The sequence below is a fragment of the Erpetoichthys calabaricus genome, chromosome 14 (genome assembly GCF_900747795.2).
Source record: "Erpetoichthys calabaricus chromosome 14, fErpCal1.3, whole genome shotgun sequence".
Taxonomy (NCBI): domain Eukaryota; kingdom Metazoa; phylum Chordata; class Cladistia; order Polypteriformes; family Polypteridae; genus Erpetoichthys; species Erpetoichthys calabaricus.
In genome coordinates, this window is record NC_041407.2 from 49,408,237 (window position 1) to 49,432,210 (window position 23,974).

Sequence of the window (23,974 nt, forward strand, 5' to 3'; positions counted from 1 at the left end):
TATATGTCTGCTGATGCTTTCCTAAAGTAGGACTTGGAAAGAAGAGATGCACATTTATGTTTTCAAATCTTAAAGCCAAGCATTATCATGCCATTCATTAGAACAACTGGAGGAAGAAGATGAGAGGGGACACTGTAGGTGTGTAAAGTTCAAGTGTAAGTTTTATCTTCCATTTGTAGAAAGAAAGAAAGAAAGAAAGAAAGAAAGAAAGAAAGAAAGAAAGAAAGAAAGAAAGAAAGAAAGAAAGAAAGAAAGAAAGAAAGATTATTTCAATCTGTATTAACATATTAATTAAAGGCAGATATGCTTTCATTCCCTGCCGAGTGTATGCAGTCTGAAGATCTTTAGGTACTCTGGTTTCCTCTGTCATGTCATAGACATTTTCGCTACTAAATGGTTCATTCTTGATTGACTTGATTTGGGGCGTATATTTTGTAATGGACTTGCATCTCACTCTGTTTTGCTCCCTTCTTTGCTTCCAAACATGCCCCTTGATAAATACCTGTCTTCATTACACATTTATAACAGTAACAGTTCAGTTCATAGAATAACATGGAACCCACACTGTCATCCTTTAAATTAAATACCTACCATTGGTAACTCATGTACTATCCCTTATTTCACTGAACCGCCATAAACACTCAGATGCAACTGCTTTGAGATCACTCTTTCTACAAAAGTTCCACTGAACAGATTTTGCTCCTAATGCTTCCATAGGCCTGCCTACCATAACATTCATGTCATACCATAAACCTTACTCTTCAATTTTTTGAATCAGCTTATACTTGAAACTACATTTCTTTAAACTGATTTAGCTGTATTTATTATGCAGGCACTATATAAAAAGGTTAGATCAGCGGTTCTCAAACTTTGGGGCGAAGTAACATAAAAGAGGGTGCGAATGTTGCCATATGTGGCATAATTTCGCTATTCGTAGGAAAATTTTAAACTTGTAGCGGTGTATCAGCAGCAAACAATATAGGAATATATTTTATCAGGGTTTCAAAAAAACGTTAGGGGGGCGCGATTAAAACTGTTATGAAAACTCGGGTTGCAAATACTTAAAGGTTGAGAAACGCTGGGTTAGATGGTGCTCACTGGGAAAAGCACTATATAAAATTGTTAGATCTGAACGTAATGGAATCTGTTCGTAGCTAACACTCAAACAGCAGAAAAGGGGAGAATAACATTCAGTTTTGCTTTTCTTTGGGGAAATACAAAAAGGTACAGTCTGCATGAAGTCTATAAAGTACTCAAAACCCTTTGGACATTTAGGGGATCTTATGCAGCTATAAGAAATGCAACCAACTGCCAGAAGCAATGGTTGACAACACCTGCAAAAGATTATTTAGGAAGCATTCAGCAATCGAGAACCAACAAGAATTTTGACTAAAATGGTATTTTGTTTATGTTTCTTATTAGAGACATAATTACAGCAGCTATAGGAATCTGTCAGTCCCTGCCAAAATGAAAATTGTAACTCTGTAATTTCTGGGTACAGGTAAAATGAAAACAGAAAAAGATGAGCACTGCTGAGACGATTTGTTGCCATCAGTAATTGGCAAGATACATAGCAATCTTACAGTTCACCTTCCCCAGAATGAGAAACTGTGAATTTATTTTTTAAGATCTGGACAGACATTTACTGCTGAAAACTTCTCTACTGCCAAGAGTAATGTGTGCATTTTATACATTTTATTTTTGACTTATTTTCTTCAATAATTCTTCTAGCTCCTTGCACTGTAGCTCCTTTCAGTGACAAATGCGGTAGCTTTCAGATATGCCAGACTTGAACTGCCAAGTTATTATTTATGAAACTTATGTTTAAGTTATTGCTTATACCTTACTTTTGAAAGGTAAAATATATGAAACCCAAACATGAAAGCCTGCTTAAATATGATATAATCAGCTTTATGCAGCTCTGACTGTTTATTTAATTAAATGAGTTAGTTCAAAATTAGTAAACTTTGTGATAAAACAATAATTTGTAGATCTTCAATTGAGATTAGAATTGGAGAGAAAGCATCTTTATATTTGTAAATGTTTAATGTGCAAACTTGCTATGGTTCAGTGAAGGCATTTACCAAAAGATGATAATGACTACAGCTCACTTGGCTATAAAATTTTTTTTTTTAGCATGACGACTTACAGATAATTTACCTGTGTCTTTAGTGATTAGAAGATTAGGTGGTAGAAGGGATATTGGAAAGTTACTCTAAGCCTATAAATGATCATGATTTTGATTACAATAGACACCTTTTGGAGGATGAAAAACGTAAATGGGGCTCAGCCATAATTGATTACATGGTAGTCATCTATATATATAAAAGCCAAATACCACTGACTCAATCACCATGAAATCTCCCGAACCATGAGGACTTGGGACTTAAAATTTGGAATGTAGGTTACCCTTGGTGCTCACTAAGAAACGGTTTTAAAAATTTCATGGTCCAAGCGTGAAATTTCTTATAGTTTTTTAGACCCGTTTGTATGTCTGTCCGCTTTTCACGAGAGAACTACTTAACGGATTTATAATTTGCTTGAACATTCAGTTGATTTTGCAACTTTCTCATCGCGTTAAGTATCATAGTTTGCTTGCGGTACCGATTTATTAGCACGGATGCGAAAGAGACTCATTGGGCTGCGGGGCCATCCTCACTCACGCGTCTGCCTTGGGGCGTAACCATAACTCCACTTAGTTAGCGAACGAGAGAACTACTTAACGGATTTAGATCTTTTTTTTCTATAATTTGCTTGAACATTCCAGTTGATTTTGCGACTTCTCTCATTGCGCTAAAATCATAGTTCGCTTGCAGGAGTGATATATTCGTGCTAATCCGAGACTGCAGGCCAAGGGGACGGGGAAGAGTGACATCAGGAGTAGAGAGCTGGGCGGGGCCCTCCTGACTGTCCTGTTTCACTAATATGCAGGTGAAGCTGTGGGGGATGGCTAGTATACATATATGGGAATTCAAGGTATGAGGACAGAGTGAAGGAGAGGAAAAGAAAATGGAGATTAGGAGTTTGCATGATGAAGAGTTCAAAATTAAAAAAGGAATTGTGACAGTGGATCCACTCTGTTAGTTTAAGTAAGCAGACACAGAAAAAATTTAGGGTTAGTAAATTTCACACAAACATTAGAATGGTTGATTTTCAAACAGAAAATTAGCAATAGATGGAATAAGTAGGATCATAGACAAAGTAATTTAGCAATCATCAAGACCTTCAACACTTTACTCAATATTATATTTACTTTTTTGGCTGATACCTTTATCCAGGGGGTTTACATTTATGATACAATTGGTTACGTTTCTTTTGGTTTTCCAATTGAAGAATAGGCATGTCAAGCATCTTGCTCAGAGTCGCCCAGTGTCAGTAGCAGGACTTGAACCCACAACCTCAGGGTCTGAGGTCCAAAGCCTTAACCACGACACCACACTGCCAATACAACATTAAAGAAATTAGTCATATAGGATTAATGAGCTTTGCTCGACTGAATGGTAAAAAATGTTCTAATGTCAAATCAAAATTTACCAATGGAACAGTGCTTGCCTATAAAATTAAAGATGGACATGACTGACTTGGGAATCAGTCAAAAACATTAAAAAAAATTATATGCTTTGAAGGTAATATTTTAACTCAACACTGTCTGAAAATAATAATATGTTTAATATTTTATTTACTATTTATGGGTATTCAGTCCCACACCTAAAGCATTGAAACTTATTCTAGTTATTCCAATAAAACCAAAGATAAAGTTAACTTATATCTGAAATTGCTAAAGCCAAAGACAGTAGCACTTGTAGACATTTGCTTCATCACGGTACATTACATACTGTGGTAACAAGTGCATATTTGAATAAACAGTACCAGAGGCTGCCTTAAGGCTTCAAAAAGTATTTCCCTCCAGTGTACCCCAGCCTTATTAAATAACACACTGCTTGCAATTTGTAAATTATTAAAAAACTAAAAATAAAGTGCAAGTAAAGACAAACTAAACATGGGGAGATTCTGCTGACAAAGAGTAATGAAAATGCAGCAACTGCAGGAATGATATGGGCCTTCAGTAAGCATCACTGTGCTTTAAATTTTATACTTCGTCAATAAATGTATTGCTGCTACAAAGGCACCTCTGTATTGATAGTGTATTGATTTCAGGCACATAGCTTCATAATACTGTGATTTATGATACCTTGTGATTGAACTAATATTTTTTAAAAGTCCAATTGTGGAAATTAGTTCAGGTTAAAAACACTTGTCTCTTGAAAGTCTCACAGAAAAAAACAACATCTCTGAGACACTGGAACAATAGAAAAGTATAAGGATTTTAAAGAACACCAAACAGTGTTAAGAAAATGTTCCCGTGTCTGAAAAAAAAATCATCCAAAGGCCCACTAAACTCCATCATAAAGAAGTGGAGTAAGTAAGGCACAAGAGAAGAATAAGCTGCACTGAAAACTCAGTATTTAAGAGGAATGGCATTAGGTATGGACAAGTTGTTGAGATGGATTTAATTAATCTGCATCAGAGAACTAGAAGGGACAAGAGGACTGTTGTAGAGAATGAAACACTTTTTAGTGGTGACTTGCACTGGGACAAGGCCAGATTTCCATGACATAGCAGGGAGAGCTACAAAAGTTCAACTTTTAGGGTGAAAGAAATACCAGGGAAGTCCAGTAGGCCTTCTTTTAACTATATATTTTAACTGAAGTTGTAGTTGAACTAAGTATTTCCGGTTAACCACTGATCTATAGCAGGCCATGTGCATCTCAAATCATGTAAATACTAAAGAAAGATAATTCAAGTCACTTACAGTCACAGAGCTGCAAAGTGGGGAGAAGGGTTCATTGGCAACAGAGAAATTCAGAAAGTTCACAGGAGAGAAGCAATTCAAATGTCTGTGGTTAGACTTTAACTGACGGTCTTGCTCATTTTTTGTGTTTGTTCATAGTTACAGTATTGACATATGTACAAAATACAGTGAATTTCTTACAAGCATGTGCTAATCATTTGTGCATGTGTGTCTGTAATATGCTATGTCAAAATAAATGTGTTGCTCTTTTGGGATCTTGACTTTAAATTAAGCTCATTTTATATTCAAGTGTAAAAAGTGGCAATGTATTATAATTCTTGAAACTCAGAGAGCAACAATTTTTGTTTGTTTGAGTTCAATAGGAATTTCTGTATATCTTTTATTTGTTATCTTATATTTTTTGAAAATTCACGAGAGACTGATTTTGCACTTACGTGTATACAATATATATTTATTGGTTGATTGGTTGATTGATTGGCTGTATTATATGTCCTGTGAGTCTGTATACTTGTTTTTCATTTGTGTGTTGCTATATGCATCTAACATTCCCTTTGGGATTAATGAAGTTTATTTCATCTAATCATAAAACTACTTGTCAGGCTATAGCCTAAGACAGCAAAAGCATTCAAAGGTCACCGATTGTGATTGTTTTTTTTTTTTTTGAAAAATTACTCTGTCATAGATAGATAGATAGATAGATAGATAGATAGATAGATAGATAGATAGATAGATAGATAGATAGATAGATAGATAGATAGATAGATAGATAGAAAACAATTTACGAGAATTATATTCATCATTAGGAACACATGATCAACTCCGTCTGCTCATTCCAAAAAAACTGGAAGAAACTTTTTAAAAAACTAATGGCTTTTTTGGCAGTTAACTAAAAAAAGATCAATAAAATAAAAACATAATACATATGGTTTAATGTATTCTTATTGATAATAAACTGTCATTATTAGTGAGAAAAGCGCTATATAAATCCAAAGAATTATTATTATTATTATTGGAAATGAGTATAAATATATATAAACACCCATCATACAGAAATACATCTTTTGAATACATTGAAAAATACAACCAATGCTAAAAAATATATTAGATGGGAAGGACACATGACTAGGAGGTCAATAGTTCAATGACTTAAAGATAAATCTGTGTCGCCTTTTTAAAAAGAGCAGCTTCTCACTGAATAAACAAAATCTCAACAGTAGCTCTGAGCAGCAAACAGGCCTGACTAATGAAGATGTCAGCACTCCCAATTATGCCATGGAAAGCAGCTATACTAATAACTGTCTAAATAAACCTCCTTCAAGGATATGTATGCTGCAAATAATTTCCTCCAGGATAAGACACATTTTGCAAAAATGTGTCAGAACTGATAGTGCAAAGAATCTTTATGGTATAAAGAAAGATTTAATAATGTGTTAGGCACTATCTAAAATATGAGCAGTTATATCATATACTGAATTCCGAGAAAAAAATTATGCCAATAATATGCAAATCACATTAAGTTAAGTGTGCTTACTTTTCACCTGGCTCCAAAGCACTGACTCTGTCGGGATTGTGTTTCAGACTCTGAGACTAACAAAGAAATGTCAGAAAGTGAACAGCCCCAGTACCAGTTTATACTGTCATAAATCTGTACATCAAATGATAACACTTGGAACCACAATTACACAAATTAGATAAATATTTATGTTAGTATTCTCAGGAAAAGCTCTTTTTTTCACAAATGCTTTAGTATTTTATGCTCTTATAATTTATCCCATCTTGTTATTTAATCACCAAAATATTTTGCCTCTTCCCTATAGTTTTTGGGATAAAAAAAAGTAATTTGTGGAATACATTATTTCATCTATGTTCATACAGTGAGGCTTTACCACTTTTTAACTTATATCTCATCCATCTAGTGTTTTCTGCAGAACTGAGACCTTTCTCAGCAGCATTAAGCAAAAAGCAACAAGAAAACCTGGAAGAGACACCAGTCACTTATAAGATAAGCTTATTTTACACCAACATTTTACAAAAATGTCACTTCAGAGTTTCCAGTCTTCCTAACGTATGTGGCACCTCAAAATGAAAGTGAAGTAAATACACTTGACTTGAGCATTCATAGTTTTCATCCTCTTTCTCTGTACGTTTAGCATTCTTTTGCTCAGAGGTTGATGCGCTTGCTGCTTCGTGAGCAACTCTTCTTTTCTCCACCCTAGCAGCCTGCTTCTTCTATTCTTTCATTGGCATCTTTTCGCGTTAAAACTGATTAATTCAGTGTTTGTGTTTTCTTTCATTTTTCACTTAAGCTGGCACTTAAGTCTTCAATCTGCCTCAAGAATAATTTAAGATATGAAGAGGTAGGGGAAGTGATGGTGAAGGTGGTAGGCATGAGAACGGCGCCCGTACGCATGCGCCGCAGGTCCTCCCTGCTGGCCGCTGCTGAGAGTTGATTCTACAATAAAATAAAATAAAAATAAAAAGAGGAATAACCTTGGAGGTCAGTCATCACCCCGAAAGCAGATAGCAGACTTCACGTAGTATATGTGTACCAAATTTCAGGTCAATAGGTCAAACGGTTTGTGAGCTACAGGTGATTTAAAATCCTGGACAAACAAACGGACAGTCATGGTGGCGTATCCTCTTTAATAAAACCCCTGTGTGCGTCCAGTGTCCATGTGTGTGTGTCTTCTGGTGAAGTGCGCATGCGCGGGGGCACATTGTGATGCTTCAAAGGCCGCCTGATGCGTCACACAAGACAGAGAGAGCGGGACCTATAAAATATCGCGTGGCAGATCCAATCGGATTTTGGTAAATGAGGTAAGACCTAAAACAGAAAACACGAAAAATCCAATCGGGTACTGAGACGCGGAGACCAGCTTCCCCATTGTTGTGCAAGTGTTCACTCTGAGGATGTCAGATTTGCGATTAAGAAGCTTGGCCCGGTAAAGTGTAAAGTAAAAGTAGATTTATTTTCGTGCACATTACATCAGTTGCTGAGGAGAATCTGCTGATTGCCCACTGTTGTGACAGAAAATTAAACGCATATTACAGACAGCAAAGCCAGTATTACTGTCAGAGAAAATTACAGGCATTTTACAGAAAAAATGTAATGAGGTAAAAGGTCCCTTGCCATTTAATATAGACTGTTCCTACTAATGTTTATGGACTACCGTTCTAGCGCCCGTTATTGTAACAGGCTTAATGTCTAGTTATATATAAAGATTGTTGAACACAGTCATATTTTTTCAGTTAAATTACAATTACAGTCATATTAACAGACAGCTGTCTATAACATATGGAAATATTTACAACTTTTTGGCTTTTCTCACATTTTAACAGTAGATTAGTAGAACATAACACAGCATTAATGCTTGAAATTTCCTAAAATATGTCTATTTTTAATTAGTTTATATTATGCAAATTCAATAAATAGCAGTTTACTGAATATTATAGAATCTTCTCAAAGAGGATAAACATCTTTACAGTTAAAATATAAATTATTTTTTATAAATTGCTCTAGGACAGGGGTGGGCAAAGTCGTTCCTGGAGGGCCGCAGTGGCTGCAGGTTTTTGTTCCAACCTAATTGCTTAATAAGAAGCCCTTATTGCTCAAGTAACATTTCTGCTTCACTTTAGATGTCTCACTTGTTAAGATTTTGAACACTTACTGCTTATTTGAGTTTCCAACAGCTGTATTTTCAGTTTTTAATGGCTCCTTATTAGCAATAATGCAGATGACAAATGAAACCAGCATTTTTCTGTTTACACCTGTGTGTATTTATCGTGCACTATTTGGTTTAATTAAATACTCGGAAGGAAAGTGAAGAGAAAAAAGTGAAGGACTGAGAATTACTCATCCGATTTAGACTTCAAATCATTTCGATGAATTCCTTAGAAAGGAAAAAAAAAATCTAGGATATGAGAATGAACCGACATGGCAGAGTTAAAGCACTAACAAACCATGAAATTAAATTATTGGCAAGGATTGTTTTCTAATTAATCAACTGGGTTAGTACAAAAACCTGCAGCCACTGTGGCCCTCCAGGACTGACTTTGCTCACCCCTGCTCTAGGATGAATATTTACAGTTTAATACCTATCTAACTATTGTAAACACAAGGGGGCACAACTGAGCCTTAAAACCTCAAACACAATAATGCCCAAACACAATTCTAGTTCAGATAAAGGATGTTATTCGTCACAAACGCCTTATTCACAATATCACTATCAAAATGCTTCAATTCACAATTCTCTCCTTTCACCTCCAAGAGTGTGGACTGCTGCCTCCTGACTCTAACTCATTTAAATTTGACCACAGAACTGTTTCTGGTCTCATGCACAGGACATTTGGAGCATTTCCGGGTCATATGGACGCCAGGGCAGTCCTCTCCCAGCAGTGCCCTCTGGGAGTATCCAAATACTGCAAGAGGACTGTGTTGCTTGGACTCCAAATCCTGTGCCATCCTGCGAGTGTTTTAATGTGGTCCAGCCTGTAGGAACACTGTCACATATTGTGTGAGGGAATGAACTGCTCTCAGTAAGCCTTTTCATCCAGTCCAACAATTATGGGTATGAATCCTTACTTTATACCAGCCAGGATGACTGTTCTTCCTCCCTGGCACTTACTCTATCTATCTACATGTACATTTTTAATTAAATCTTCTAATAGTTATTGTATATAATCAAATGATAACATATTGCAAAAAAAATGCCACTCTCAGAAACCCTCTTAACCATAATGAGATTAAAGGGTAATAAGGAAGCAGCAGATTATATTGGTGTCAAGGGTATCCCAGAAGCAAAATTCCAAAGAACACCAGAGTAGGAAAGGCATCAAGAAAACATACACAGACACACTAAACAAAGAATGGAAGCAGAAGATTTGACACCATCTTTAGAGACTGGTCCCTTTAAGGTTTAGACAGAACGTACTGAGAAGCCACTAGAGGGATCAGGCGATAGATAGATAGATAGATAGATAGATAGATAGATAGATAGATAGATAGATAGATAGATAGATAGATAGATAGATAGATAGATAGATAGATAGATAGATAGATAGATAGATAGATAGATAGATAGATAGATGTTTGCAGTAATAAGTGCATGATACATTGAACTAAAGATGGATGAAGTAACAGAAGACAGAAAAAATTCTAGCCTACAAAGATTACTGAGAAAATAAAACTCTTTCACATGAGATTACTTAAATTCTGATTTTCACCTGCAGAAGCCAGTTCCATTTAATGTAACCAAGCTGGCATGTAAGACAGACTATAACGAATACCTTCTGAGCCAGAATTTAAAAGACTTGTAGAATGCACCCCTCTCTGAAGTTTATAATAAAGACAAAGCTGTGTTAAGGTGAAAGAAACTGCTATTGAATAAATAATGCAATGGAAATCAGTAATAATTATAAATAATTGAACACAATGCATTCTCAAAAATATTTTTCTTTGTTAAACCAGTGATAAATATTTGCATTATTTATTGTTCTCCTTCAATGAACTGGTGCCGTGTACAGAGGATGGTTTCTGCCTTGCACACTGTGCTTGCTGGGATAGCCTACAACCACCAGCAAACCTGCTGAGATTTAAGCAGGCTTAGAAAATTGTATGTTATAGTATGGTATCATTTATTATCATTATAACACAATTATAAATTTATATAATGCAAACATCTCTTAAAAAGAAAATAGCTAACACACTGATCTGCTAGCCACAAGCTATTTTTCGTATTTTATTTTTTCAGTATCTCTACCACATTATTGTCTAGAGGTGAGTCTTTCCAATTCAGTAAGATGAGTATTGTGGAAAGATTTTCTTCGCTACTGTTTAAGGTTTAGCAGAGCAGTCTCACTACAGCTAGTCCATAGCAAGCTGATGTTCCTAAATGTGCCTGTTGATTTCCAACTAAAGAGCAAATTTACAGCCACTATTCATTTGCTCTGGACACATCTACACCAATTAGCCTTAGTCATTAAGTATCATTATCAAATCCAATTCATAGTTGCTGAGGTCAGAGCCTATCCTGACAGCAGTGGGCACAAGACAGGCCTTGGACCCGACCCTCTTGGACATATACTCACTCTCACTTGGCACTAATGTTGGCACCAATAAACTTAACTTGCATGTTTGTGGAGATATCAGAAGGAAAACCAAAGTACCTTGAGGTTTCCAAGGTTGCCTGTGTTGCAGTATAATTCTTGAACAAGACTGTATGTGAAGTTCAAATGTTGTAATGGATTCAGTTTTCATTCACTTCAATGAGTGTGACCTCTCTTTTACTCTGATTTACCACTAGCTTATAGACTACTGTATTTTAAAAATGTAAAAAGTAAATCTTTAATCTTTATTTAGCAGAAACTTTTAATTAAACCATAATAGAATGTAGTTAAGTTATTATAAAGTACAAATGAACAAACAATAGAAAACAACATTTAAAGTTAAGCAGAAGAAATTAATAATTAAACTCTACAACAATGAGCAATGTTGTAACATTACTATAAATACTTCATGAGTTAAAATGCTGTAATCTTTCCATAATATAGAATAAATGTCTTTATGAGATAAATATGTGTAAAAGTAATATATATTTTACTAAACCTGGCCTTTTTCAGTTTTCTTAAAATATTACCTGGGAAATAAATTCCCTGTGCTTCTTAAACAATGGGAATTTTCTCATTTTCTGCAAGAATTTGCTTATATCAAGCAGACACATAACAAAAAGGTCCTTTCCGAATACAAAATGCCAAATTTAAAGTACAGATCTCCTCTGATGGGCCAATTTTCACAGCATGACTAGAAAGAAAATGAAGGCTATTCATCTGTCTTCTTCCAATTATTTGGTCTGCATCAGACATGTAAGGGAACATGCTTGACCCCACTTAATCGCAGGAGTGAGTAATAACATGCCAACACCTTTAACAGGCATATAGGTCTCATCAGGAAACAAGGCTTGTACATTCCCAGAGAAAGTGCATAAACATCACACTGCTTGAAATTTTATCATTAACACTTTAAATCTAGACCCTGCCTTTGATATATTTTTCTTTAATACTTATTAATTCCCTCTGAAATATCGCCAAATTCTTAACAGCATACATATCTATAATTAAAATGTCAAGTAAAAAAAACTAAAACAAAAGAAAGCATTAACTTTGTGAACTCCTGTGTTATGGACATCTAAACAAGGGAAGGAGTTTCAAGATTTTAGGAATAAGAAAATCACCAGAAGATGAAAGGATCACAGCTATAGACAAAAATCTAGAGAGATGAAGGGATTTGAAAACTGAGAAATAATTAAGAACATGAATGCCAAAGCCAGAAATAATCTGAAGTTAAAATCAGAAAAAATACAAAAACAAAATGGTCCTCACACTAACTTGTTTAATTGCCCTTAACTATCAATTTTTTGGTAGTAAATCCAAAGCTGCACCTTAGATAACATCAACATCGTAATGTAATGCTGGAAATCACATGACAAGCAATTGCCCTATTAGGAACAAAGAGCATGGCCTGCCCAATGCTAAAATAACTACTAATAGCTTGTTGTGATGTAAGATTTTGCATATACGTTGATAAATATTTTGTATGTCTTTATTTGTAATTTAGGCAAAGCAAGGTAATTTAGTGTTACATTAGTGAGAAGCATTCATATTTACCTCCCTTTTACGACTGAGTCTCTTTGAATTTTATGACAGAGTTGGGGGAAGTGCTTGACACAAATGTTTCTCTGCTAGAGTCTTTCAACCCCCGCAAGAAAGCCAGGCTGTCTAACTGCTAAGCTGTACTTTAACATATGGGTTGGGTGCAGGTGTTAACATGTTCTATTTCCTCTTTGGTCTGAGGTATGGCTGTTTGGAATTGGCTTGTCTCAGAGGCCTTTAAGTTCTATGATGTCCTATTGGCTCTAGGGGTTGGACAGAGAATCTATAAATCTGCTTGCTCAACCACATTCTCTCTCTCTTACCAAACTGATGAAGACCATCACACCATGAACCGAAGAAGACAACACAATGGAGAGCACAACTTGGCAGCCATATTGAGGCAGGCAATGCAGCCTGTTCTGAAGAAAGCTGAATGATGCTTTAACTAGAGACATTTTTAAGTAACTAACAAGTTGTGTGCCGCCTGAAACTACACATCACCATTTAATCAGGTTGTATGGTTGCCAATATTCAAATGTACTTTGCATATTGTTATTATTTATGAATATTATCAATAATACATTGTTTAAGTTGTAACTTAACTTCTGCTTGTCTTTTCCTAAACCTAATTGCCTGAGGTTATAGATTTAGGAGGGAAGGTGGGGATAAGTTATATACTATAATACCTTATAAACAGTGGTAAATCTGTGATATCTAAGGCATTCTGACAAAAGCTACATATTAATAATACAATAGGGGAAAGTAGAGCAATATATTACTCTACCAAGACAAAACATAGCTATAAAAACTTCATAATGATTTTACAAAATAAAAATAACTACATGACATGCAGTGCAGTTTTAAGTTCTCAAGCTGTTCTTGTATCCTTGATAGTATAACTGATAAATATCAACCTCCTATTGTACACCATGTGCACTGCTAAGTTAATTAGCCATCCCAGTTGTCCATAAATTAACCAGGCCTATTTAAATGGATCAATGGGTAATCATAAAGTTAAACCAAAGCCCAGAACAGAGCGCAAACAGATTTTCTTTTCCTGAAACATTTGTGTACATAATGGGAGGCACAGAGATTAAACAAGTGCTCCTACATTACTAAAATACAGTATACACAAAGAAGATGACAGAGCTCATTCAAGTTTTACATGTGTTATGAAGCAGAATTATATCCTGATAGATAGCTGGATACTTTTACAGTTTTTTTGCTTGGTTAGGAGGTGACAGAATGAACAAACTAGCACTTACAATATATCACTATAAGCTTAAGTGCACATCACAGTCATCTTGAAAAGGTAGCTAAGGCTGCCAGAATTTATGTGACAACCCAGACATCAGGAACTACGATAAAGTTAATTGACAACACTGGCAATATGCCAGCACATCTGAGAGCTGGTCTATAAGGTTTGATCTAAAGTTAAATGCCAAAAAGGTACATTTAGAACACAAAGACAGCCCTTAGTAGAGACACAGACAGTCAGGGAGATGCATACAGTTCCTTGTTCAAGATATTGTGCTTCCATACATTTCTCCAGTGAGATATCTGCTCTGCTCTACAAGTCCTTTGCAAACTCAATTGATGGTAGGAGGATTTATATAAATGACACATACCACACATTTTGAATTGATGTTAAAATGACCCCCTGGCATACTGATGATGCTATTTAATACAGTATTGCTTACAAAACACAATTTTGCAGAATCATGTCTTGATATACTGTATTACAAGCCTCAGTACCAGTCAAGGGCCATTTCTATTCAACATATGCTGTTCAAGCTCGGTGCGTAATTACAAAGTTTACCTTTCGAACAGTTCAATTTTCTTTTTTCTTTTTTTTACGGTCAAGAGCTTTCATTTAACCACATGTAAATGCACTGTATACCTGATCAGAAGTAGTGTATCAGCCCATTTCTTTTATAAATAAACATACATATTGATTTACAGAATGCCAAGCTTTACATTAAAGAGTAACCACACACAGCTAATAAATGCAGAGTTCCAGTCTCTGCCCACACCAAAGTGCAGATGACTGGATGGACTGATGAAGAGTTTGCTGAGTGTCAGAGGACTCAAATGGTGACCATGAATTACCAGAGGTGGGTAGAGTAGCCAAAAATTGTACTCAAGTAAGAGTAGCGTTACTTCAGAATAATATTACTCAAGTAGAAGTAAAAGTAGTCATCCAAAAAATGACTCAAGTAAGAGTAAAAAAACATGTGGTGAAATGACTACTCAAGTACTGCGTAACTGTTTGATTATAATAAATGATTTTTTTTTAGAAATGTTATAATAAGACAGACAAAAATATAAAATAATGTGCAAATTCTGCTATTTCCAAATAATAAAATAAAAAAGTAAAAATAAATAACATTACAAAATAAAGATGCACAAACAACACAAAGTTCCAAATCTCAGTTTTTCACAACAAAACTTTTGAAGCCAATACCTACAGTAGGTAACATGTATGTTTGAACAGTGCAAACTACTTGCATCCGGCGCCGCCGTGAGTGGCAGCCTTTTCAGCAGCTCCGTGTATGACTGTATATGTATGTGTACTTTTCTACTTTTATTTTTCTATTTTTATTTGTTTTTTTCACCTGTATTATTATCATTCTTTAATTTAATATTATTTATTGTATCAGTATGCTGCTGCTGAAGAATGTGAATTTCCCATCGGGATTAATAAAGTATCTATCTATCTATCTATCTATCTATCTATCTATCTATCTATCTATCTATCTATCTATCTACTTACAGTGACAAGATATACTGACTTTACACTGACAGTAAAATACTGAATATTCACTTGCCCTCCAAATAGCACAGCTGATAGAAAATAACATTAGAACAAGGCAGCTTGTGCACATACAAGAAGTCTCACTTTACCATGACTGTCTGTGTCTGTGCATGTTTGGTTGAAACGTGCTTGTTCTTCACTCAGTGAAGTGATGGTTAAGCTTCAGCAGGAGTTGGCCCTCAAGGTTCTTGCAGTGAAGCTGTGACCATTTAGCAGTGAACAGGAGCCCTGAATGACTAAAAAGTCTCTCACAGGCTACAGACACAGGAAGTCTGTGTGTGGTCTTGTGACTGCATGGCTACGTTTGATTGGTGAAACGGAGTCAAGTGATTATTTTTGCCACGTTTGATTGATGAAACGGAGTCTTGTGATTATTGTTGTTATGTCTCATTGGTGAAACAGTCATGCAGTAGATCCACTGGCAGCTTCTCTCTGACCAAAATATAGTGTATCTAATGTGTAAATGGAAAAAAGTAACGAGTCGAGTGTTGCCCAATGTAACAGAGTAACAGTAGCGTTTCTTCTTCACAAATGTACTCAAGTAAATGTAAAAAGTATTGTGGAGTAAAACTCTTAGAAGTATAATTTTTTTAAAAAGTTACTCAAGTAAATGTAACGGAGTAAATGTAACTTGTTACTACTCACCTCTGTGAATTACAGATATCAATATATATTAAAGAAGAAAAATATTCTGACAAAGTTATTAGACGAAACACTGAAGTGAAGAAGGGAACTGTTTAAAGTTCCAAATGAACAGAATGTCAAATTAAAGCTGTTCTGCTCCACTGAACCTGGCAGAACAGGCTCTGACCTAACTGCTAGATGTTGTAAACTGGAGACCCAAACATGGAAATTAATGGGTGTGAGGCTTCCGAAAGGCATCACTGGCCAAGCTAGGCCTCCTTTGCATAACTGAAAAAAGTCTTACCCCAACTCTACTGGCTGGCCTCAGGCTTTGCAGGCTCAAAAGGTATTTAAACCTTCAAAAGAAATGTAAAATCCCAAAAATTAACAAAAAGCCCCAAAAGTAGGAGGGATGTACAGAGGGCAATGAAGAATCTTTATAAATCAAGGATTTATTCATAATATAGGAAAGTACCAGCAAAATTCCCAAAAGACCTAAAAAAGAAATAGGTAAAACAATTTGCCTAAAAAGGCAAACAAAGTCCCAATAACAGTCCTGAATCAGAATCCTTTACCTGAAAGCAAAATATAAAAAAAAAAAAAACCAGAAATCTAACATTGAAAGAGAAATTCTTAAAACTGCAACCATAACGCATGCTCGCCTCTGACTCTGAAGAGGAGGACCCAGGAGCTGTGACATCAGGATGGCCCCACCTCCTGAGACTCCACCCACAAGGCACAAGACATTTTTAAAAAGACAATACATTACTAGAACCCACAGAAAATATATGAACATGTTCACAACTCAAAAATAACAAAACAGTACATAAGCACACTTGAATACATAATGTAAGATGGGATGGCTTTTTCACATTCCCATTTCCTAATATCACACAAATGCTCTTTTCTCCCTCTTTCTCTGTCCCTTTTTTGCCCTCTTTCTCTATGGTAGTGAATCTTTTCAAAACCAATTTTCAAGATTCAGTGAGGTTACCGGAGGGAGCAGCCTTTAAATCACTTCCGGGGTCAAGGGACTCTTAAAAACCTCCAGCTAGTACAGCATAGCCCTTGAAGAAAGTGTACCCTTGAAATCACTGTTGCTCACTCTCCCTGTTTTTCAGTTTTAAGGGGTAATAATCAGAAGCAGCTCCATATTGCCTCAGTTCTTTTTTGTTTAGCGGAATCCTACAGATTCTTGTCAAGCCTTGGAGAAATGGCAATTTCTTCAAACAAATCTCACATTATCGTGTTCCTTTTTGTCAATTTGTAGTCAGACAGGTCGAGGTATTACACAAACCTACTGTGTTTAAGAATAGAACACAAAGTCAGAAAGACAGAAGCAAACCTTTCAGAAGCTACTGTGAAGATGTTTGCTATTATTCAAGCGTTTCTGAATGAGGCAACTGCTCCTAAATACTTGAACACCGCCCACTAAGGTCCTCTGATTCTGGCAATCTTGTTGTGCCCCTCACTAATCTGCACTCCATGGGTGACAGGGCCTTCAGCTGTAGAGCGCCCAGACTCTGGAATGACCTACCAAAATTAATCAGGTCAGCTGACTCCATGAATTCTTTTAAAAAACAACTCAAAACTCATCTGTTCAGGAAGGCTTTTAGCTCTACTTGACTTTATTACCTTTCTCTCAGTTTACTTCTCTGTCAAGATGCCAATGTAACCTGTGTGTGTGTGCTAGACCATCAATTATGTTGTCTGTTTTTTTTTCAGAATTCACTGTCTTAATCTTCTTTATTTATTTATCTGGTTTGTACAATGCTATATACTGTATACGCTGCCATTCTTTATTATATTCTGTAAGTGCCTTGAGCATGGGAAAGGTGCTATATAAATAAAATGTATTATTATTATTATTATTATTATTATTATAATGTCTTTTGTTACCTATGCTGAGGTCAAATTAGGACACACATAGAGACAGTGGTATGTTGTGTAAAAGAAATATGTCAGCTAATTTAGGTAAACTGGCAAGTGCAAATTGATTCTATGTGGGTGTGTATGAGTGTTTCCAGTGCCTGCAAGAATTTTTATTAATATACTCTGGTTTTCCGGCAATACCCAAAGATGTGTGTATCAGGTTAATTGAAACTGGCTCCTGTGTGTCTGTTAGTGGGCCTTCTGATGGTCTGTCTTCATGTTTAGTATCCTGAGTTGTGCTAAGTGTTTGTAGAATAGGCTCCAGCTCATCCAAATGTAATCATTATTTTATAATGTTATGAACATGGAAAACCATAAACGTTCTAATCAATGCTCTTTCCAGGAAAAATGTCAATATTTCCATTCTGAGCTCTTTACGACCAAGTAAATAATTCAGTAGTGTTCTCATGAAAAAAACTCTTTAGTTATTCTTTTATAATTTCCTAAGGATTTCCTTATTAATACGAGTACAATAACTAAATAGTATTCAAATTGCTAAGTCAGATTTTAGTTTGGGGTTTAATACTTATCTGTTATTAGTAGGAACATAAAAAGTATGCTTATACTGCTACTACTCAGAGTAGCTAAGTTAAAGAGAGGAGATGGGTCTCATATTTAAATAAACTTAGTCAGGATAGTATTTTGTTTTGACATATTCATCAAATTTTGCCATATGTGACCTTTGATAATTTGAGTAATTTGGTCTGTACTGAAATATATCAATATATTATTTCTGTTTAAATGTTTAGTTGTTAGCTGTTATTAATTTACACTATGTTGGTTAAGTGACAGAGATGCAGAAACTGTACTGATGCAACACAAATCTAGTAAACAAACAACTAATATAAATTATTTTTCCATTTTTTTTTTGCTTAGGTATATTTATTTAATTTTGAGACTTTTTTTTTCAGTTCCATTATTTACTTTCATTATTGAATATTTTTGCAATAATGAACTTGATCTCATTATCTTATGGCTCAATTCTCAACTTCCTGATACTTGTGAAACTGACCTTATTGTGTGTAAATGTGTGAATGTGTGTGTGTGTGTGTGTGTGTGTGTGTGCATGTAAGGGCCTCTATAGGAGCTGGTTGCAGCTGACATACCTCAGATTAGCACTTCATGCTAATAAAGAATGATAAAAAGAAACATACATCTGTTCATAATTTTATAGATGTACTAAAACTCATCACAGGAAAATGATTTATTTTGAATTGCAGGACTGGAAAAGACAGTTGAGAGTTCACTGTAAAGTGCTGAGTAGAATAACTGACAGTGAAACAAAAACTGAAATAATAAATGGCCACAGAACGAGAAGATATGATACTCTAGAGAAGTTTCTAATAGTGGAAGGATCAAAGGCAAAAGGGGGAAATGGTAATGGGACAGAACAGAAACTAAGATGGATAATAGTACAGAAATAATGGACAGTTACAACAACCTGTCTTTCTTACAGAATATCTTAAATGCTTTCTTTTTTGTGCACTCACTTAATGTTTCCATTATAGCAACTGAGATTAAGAGGTGACCTGGTTTGAAATTATAAAGGAAAATAGTATAGTGGATCCCAGCTGTTACTTTAAAATAAATTTTTAAAAAAACACAGGGACCCAGTTGGAAACTTGTTAGGGCAGATTTAGCACAAATGTTAGAAAGTTTTTCTACAAGCAAATAATGATAAGATAAGACACACGCAATCAAGTACCAAGTATTGTGATAGATAGTAAAACTTCAAATCTCAACTTGATGTTATTCTGGAGAATTTAAGGGAATATGATTGGGTTTCTTTGGACTGAATGGCTCAATGACATCACATTTTTTCTAGTGTCCTAATGTCTATATTGTTTAAGTGTGACTTGGCCCTTGCAAATGTTTGCTGGTTAACTGGCATTGAGTGTGGGTGTATGTGTATAATGATGTGTGCTATCTTTCCTTTATTGATCATTTTAATAGTTATATATTGATCATTTTAATAGTAGGATTTCCTATTATTTAATACTTTTTATAATTATTCTGGTAATAATATTATGTTCATGGCTTTGGTGTAGCTGCTACCATTGTGTGTCACTCTTGGTATGGCCATGGCAATATTGTCTACTGTTGTTAAGACTAGGTGCCAGTCACATAACTAGTTAGTTCTCTGACATAAAAGAGAGTAGGCTAATTCCAAGACTGCAGGGAAAGAGTCATAAGGAAAGATTAAAAGAGCTGAGCCTTTTCAGTTTAAGCAAAAGGAGATTAAGAAGAGGCAAGACTGAAGTGTTTAAAATAAAGAAGTGAATTAGTACAGTGGATCAAGACTGTTACTTTAAAATACAAAAACACAGGAACACAGTTGTAAACTTGTTTAGAATAAAAACAGAGAACCATAGACACATAAAATAAGTTACCAAGACAGACAGTAGGACTTTAGAGACCTTCAAAAAACCACATATGATGTTATTTTGGTGGAATTAGGTGGACAGGAATAGTGAGCTTGTTGCGCCAAATGGCCTGTTCTCGTCTATTTTTTTTCTAATGTTCTAATATTCTAACATGTTATGCCATCATTCTTCATGTTTAAGATGACTACATACCTTCAGTGCTTCACATTTATTTTTGGTTAGGGAAATTCATTTGTTAGCTCTGATAATTCTACTTTTGTTTAGTGTTTTTTATCTTCAAATGTTGTTAAATGTTTAGGTTTTGTTGCCTGTTACTTGACTGTTAATAAGCCTGTTTTGATTTTGATTTATCTGACTTCACCTACACGATTTTAATCAGAGTGTATACAATGAATTGTAAATTTGCAATTTAATAGACTTCTGTCCCATCCATGGCTGGTTTCTGCATTTTATCCAGATTTAACAGAATATGATTGGCATCCTCATATCTCTGCTGTGAGAATAGCAGGTTCAGAGAATTAATTGGTACATAACACCTTCAGGCTTGTTAATTGAGATTACAAAACCAATGATGTCCTTGCTTCTTCATATACGGACACTGAATGTTGACTTTTCTGTTGAATGCATATAGAACTTCACATATATCATTTGGTAATGAGGTTGCTTTAGTCTACTTTTGAAACCTGGTGACGATTATCATCAAATGTTCATAAATATCTCAGATTAAAACATTTCAATAGTGAGCCATTTATTTTTCACCATGCCCAATTCATTCAACAATACATTTGCTGAAGCGGCTTATTCCAGCACAGAAATCCTTTCCAGGTAGCAGAGGTTATTAGTCCATGGAGCATGGATGGAAATCAAAGTGACAAGAGAAAATCTATGAAGACAAACTGATAATATGTTTTATGCATGAAGACAGAGTAGCTGGCCTGTGAATGTAATCTAGAACTGTAGTACCGCACAATCCACCATGCCACATTATTATTTACATTTTTAATATGTTTTATGCATGAAGACAGAGTAGCTGGCCTGTGAATGTAATCTAGAACTGTAGTACCGCACAATCCACCATGCTACATTTAATTATTATTTACATTTTTGCTTGTACTGCAGTTCTTTTTTGAATAAACATACTTACATCTACTTGTGCAGAATGGTTCAAAAGGGTATTGAAAATGCCCATGTGAATTCCCATTTACTTTACACAATTATATTGATATTCATTAGTAATTAACATAAGCATATTACAAAATGCTCAAGGGTATCCAAGTGGATAATAGTATGAGAGTTCAAGCTGTTGTTAAATATACAATGTACCTTTATTAAAACTATAATATGCTACTTTTGTAGGTTAACCTGCTTAATATCTGAAAATGCCTTTAGGAATTTCTTAATTGCTCACTTATTTGCTTGTTCTTTTCCACTAATATGAAACTATCAAAATATCCCTTGCCCTAAGAGAAAACTGAAAATGTGCAGTAGAACAGTGGCTAAAGAGGTTCATATAGTACAGTCACATTCATATTTTAAAGACGTGTCTATTTGACCTTCAAAACAGGTCACAAAACATATTTACTGTGCATAACCTCTGAACTATGAAGCACCATAAAGCATTAGTCTTAGAATTTCCAAATAACTATAGAATTGCTTCAGATTGTTTTCAAAAGAATATTACAAATTTTCTTCTATCATCGTTAACATTAAAAGTGAAAGTCAGATTATTTATTCTAACTAACTGCCTCAGTAGAATAACTGTCCAATTGCTATTACTCAGGCTCTTTAGTTTGAACAGTTATCTACTGAATATCATGTTATTCATGTTCACAGTTACTCTCTTTCATGTGGTTCCTACTTAATCCTGAAATTTTTGCAACAGAAAACACTAATGACCATATTACTGCAGAGCTGCCCAAGTCAGGTCCTCAAGTTGCTGATTATATCTTCATCAAAGTACAATTTATTTGTATAAATTAACTTTTTCTTGAATAAACTGATTTAGTTCTGTGCTTATTCGGTGAGTTAAGAAATCTGAGAATTAAATTTAGAAGGGTTGGGATTTCTGTCAAACTCACTTGGGTCAACAATGTCTGTAAGTTCCTTGTAATCTTTTTTCACTTTAATTTTGTAATAAATTTTTCCTTCTTTGCCAATTTCTCTGAAAAAATAAAATTAATGAACAGCAGAGGCAAAACTAATTATAGACAATTGTCTACCTCTTTTTTGTGCTGAAAGTAATGCAGTAACATTCACATAAAATGTTTACTTTTGTTACTGTTGATAGAGCTGGATGTTAGCAAGTAAAGTGTGAGCTGACAATCGATTTTGCCAGCCATATCTTATGCCTTTGGAAACAAAGCATACCATGCTGCTTACCTCCACATCTACTAAAAAGATAAAGACTCCGGTAAATAAAATATTGCTTAATTGAGGCAGCAGAAGAAAAAGCAGTAGAAGCAAAAGAAGCAGCAGCAGAAGCGACAGAAGAAGCAGAAGAAGAAGGAGAAGAAGAAGAAAAACAACACTGGTTTGGACAAAACATTGCATTCTGGACCATGCCTGGCAAACATTTGGTGACACCTAGGCGTTGTCATTAAAAAGCACCCTTGATTAATTTTTATAGTTTTATGAAATTCTGCAGTGAATCAAAAAAAGTTCAATCTTACCATAGCTGATGTCCCTAGGGTTTATATCATTCGCATTCTTGGAATGCAATTCTGTGACACAGCAATCACTGCTGGGAGGGGAGAGGATCACATTGGAAATTGAATCATTCTGGTGCACAGCGGGCAATGAAACAGGAGGCGGCTCTGCTTCAGGACAGATGCAACCAGTCTGAGTAATACCACAGCGTTCACTCTTTCTGTCAACACCTAGGCATTCCTCAAACCATCGGCATAAGACCCCACAGGTGAAGTGGCTGGAGTTCTCATTGTTGATCAGCAGCACCTCCACCAAGTGGAAATCCAAAATGTCATCGCTGAACTTTTGCAAATGCTCAGGTTCAGTCGTCAAGCAGAGCTGCACAAAGTTCTTATCAAACTGCAGGAAAGTGTAAGGACCTCTGGAATCACACAGTTCCACACCTTCGTAGTCAATGTAATCCAACTGGGTGCAGGTCTGGTTTGAGAGGTAGTGGTCTAGTGGCAACACCATAGGGGAGAAGTGGAGGCAGATGTTCTCTTCTCGGTTAAATTTCAAATATAAGGAGTACTTGGTGGGGTCGGGATTCTCCAAAGTCCAGGAACAGCCAGCTGCAATCTTAGGAAAAATGTCTTTGAGTGAGAAGGAGCCGTAGAGTACCCCTGTGACCAGCGCTGCACACACGTTCTGACTCAGCAGCTCCAAGCTCGCAGCTAGTGCAAGTAGGGATGACAGCAACAACAATAAGAAGAGATGAGCAGTGTTCATCCTATGTCATTTGTCCTGCAGAAACAAAAAATAAATTATGAGGTCATTTTCACTTTGGAGATCGCTGATTTTATTTGGGTATGCCCTAGACTGACCAATAATTACAGAAAAACTATCATTATTTATAAAATAGATTAACTGACATCACATACAGGGGCATTACAACTTGCACAACATGGACATCAGTATATCACTTAAATCTAGAACTATGCCAATTTACTGTTTGATCTAAGGAGGGTCTAATGTGGCATTTAAACAAACAGTTTCTGCACATTAAGATAACGGCACAATATTATGCATTGTACAGTGACTGCTTATCAATATAATACCAGATAGCTGTAAGCA

The 23,974-nt window shown here is 35.4% G+C and overlaps 1 protein-coding gene across 11 annotated transcripts in view; it reads right to left on the reverse strand.

The window, feature by feature from the left end:
* adgrb2 (adhesion G protein-coupled receptor B2) overlaps positions 1 to 23,974 on the reverse strand; it is a 1,003,794-nt gene that overhangs the window by 756,227 nt on the left and 223,593 nt on the right. For all 11 annotated transcript variants that reach the window (XM_051919045.1, XM_028818906.2, XM_051919049.1 and 8 more), the window contains exon 2: positions 22,885 to 23,644. In XM_051919045.1, coding sequence (XP_051775005.1) covers positions 22,885 to 23,629 — 745 coding nt within the window. In that variant the 5' untranslated portion in view covers positions 23,630 to 23,644. The remainder of the gene's footprint in view (positions 1 to 22,884; positions 23,645 to 23,974) is intronic.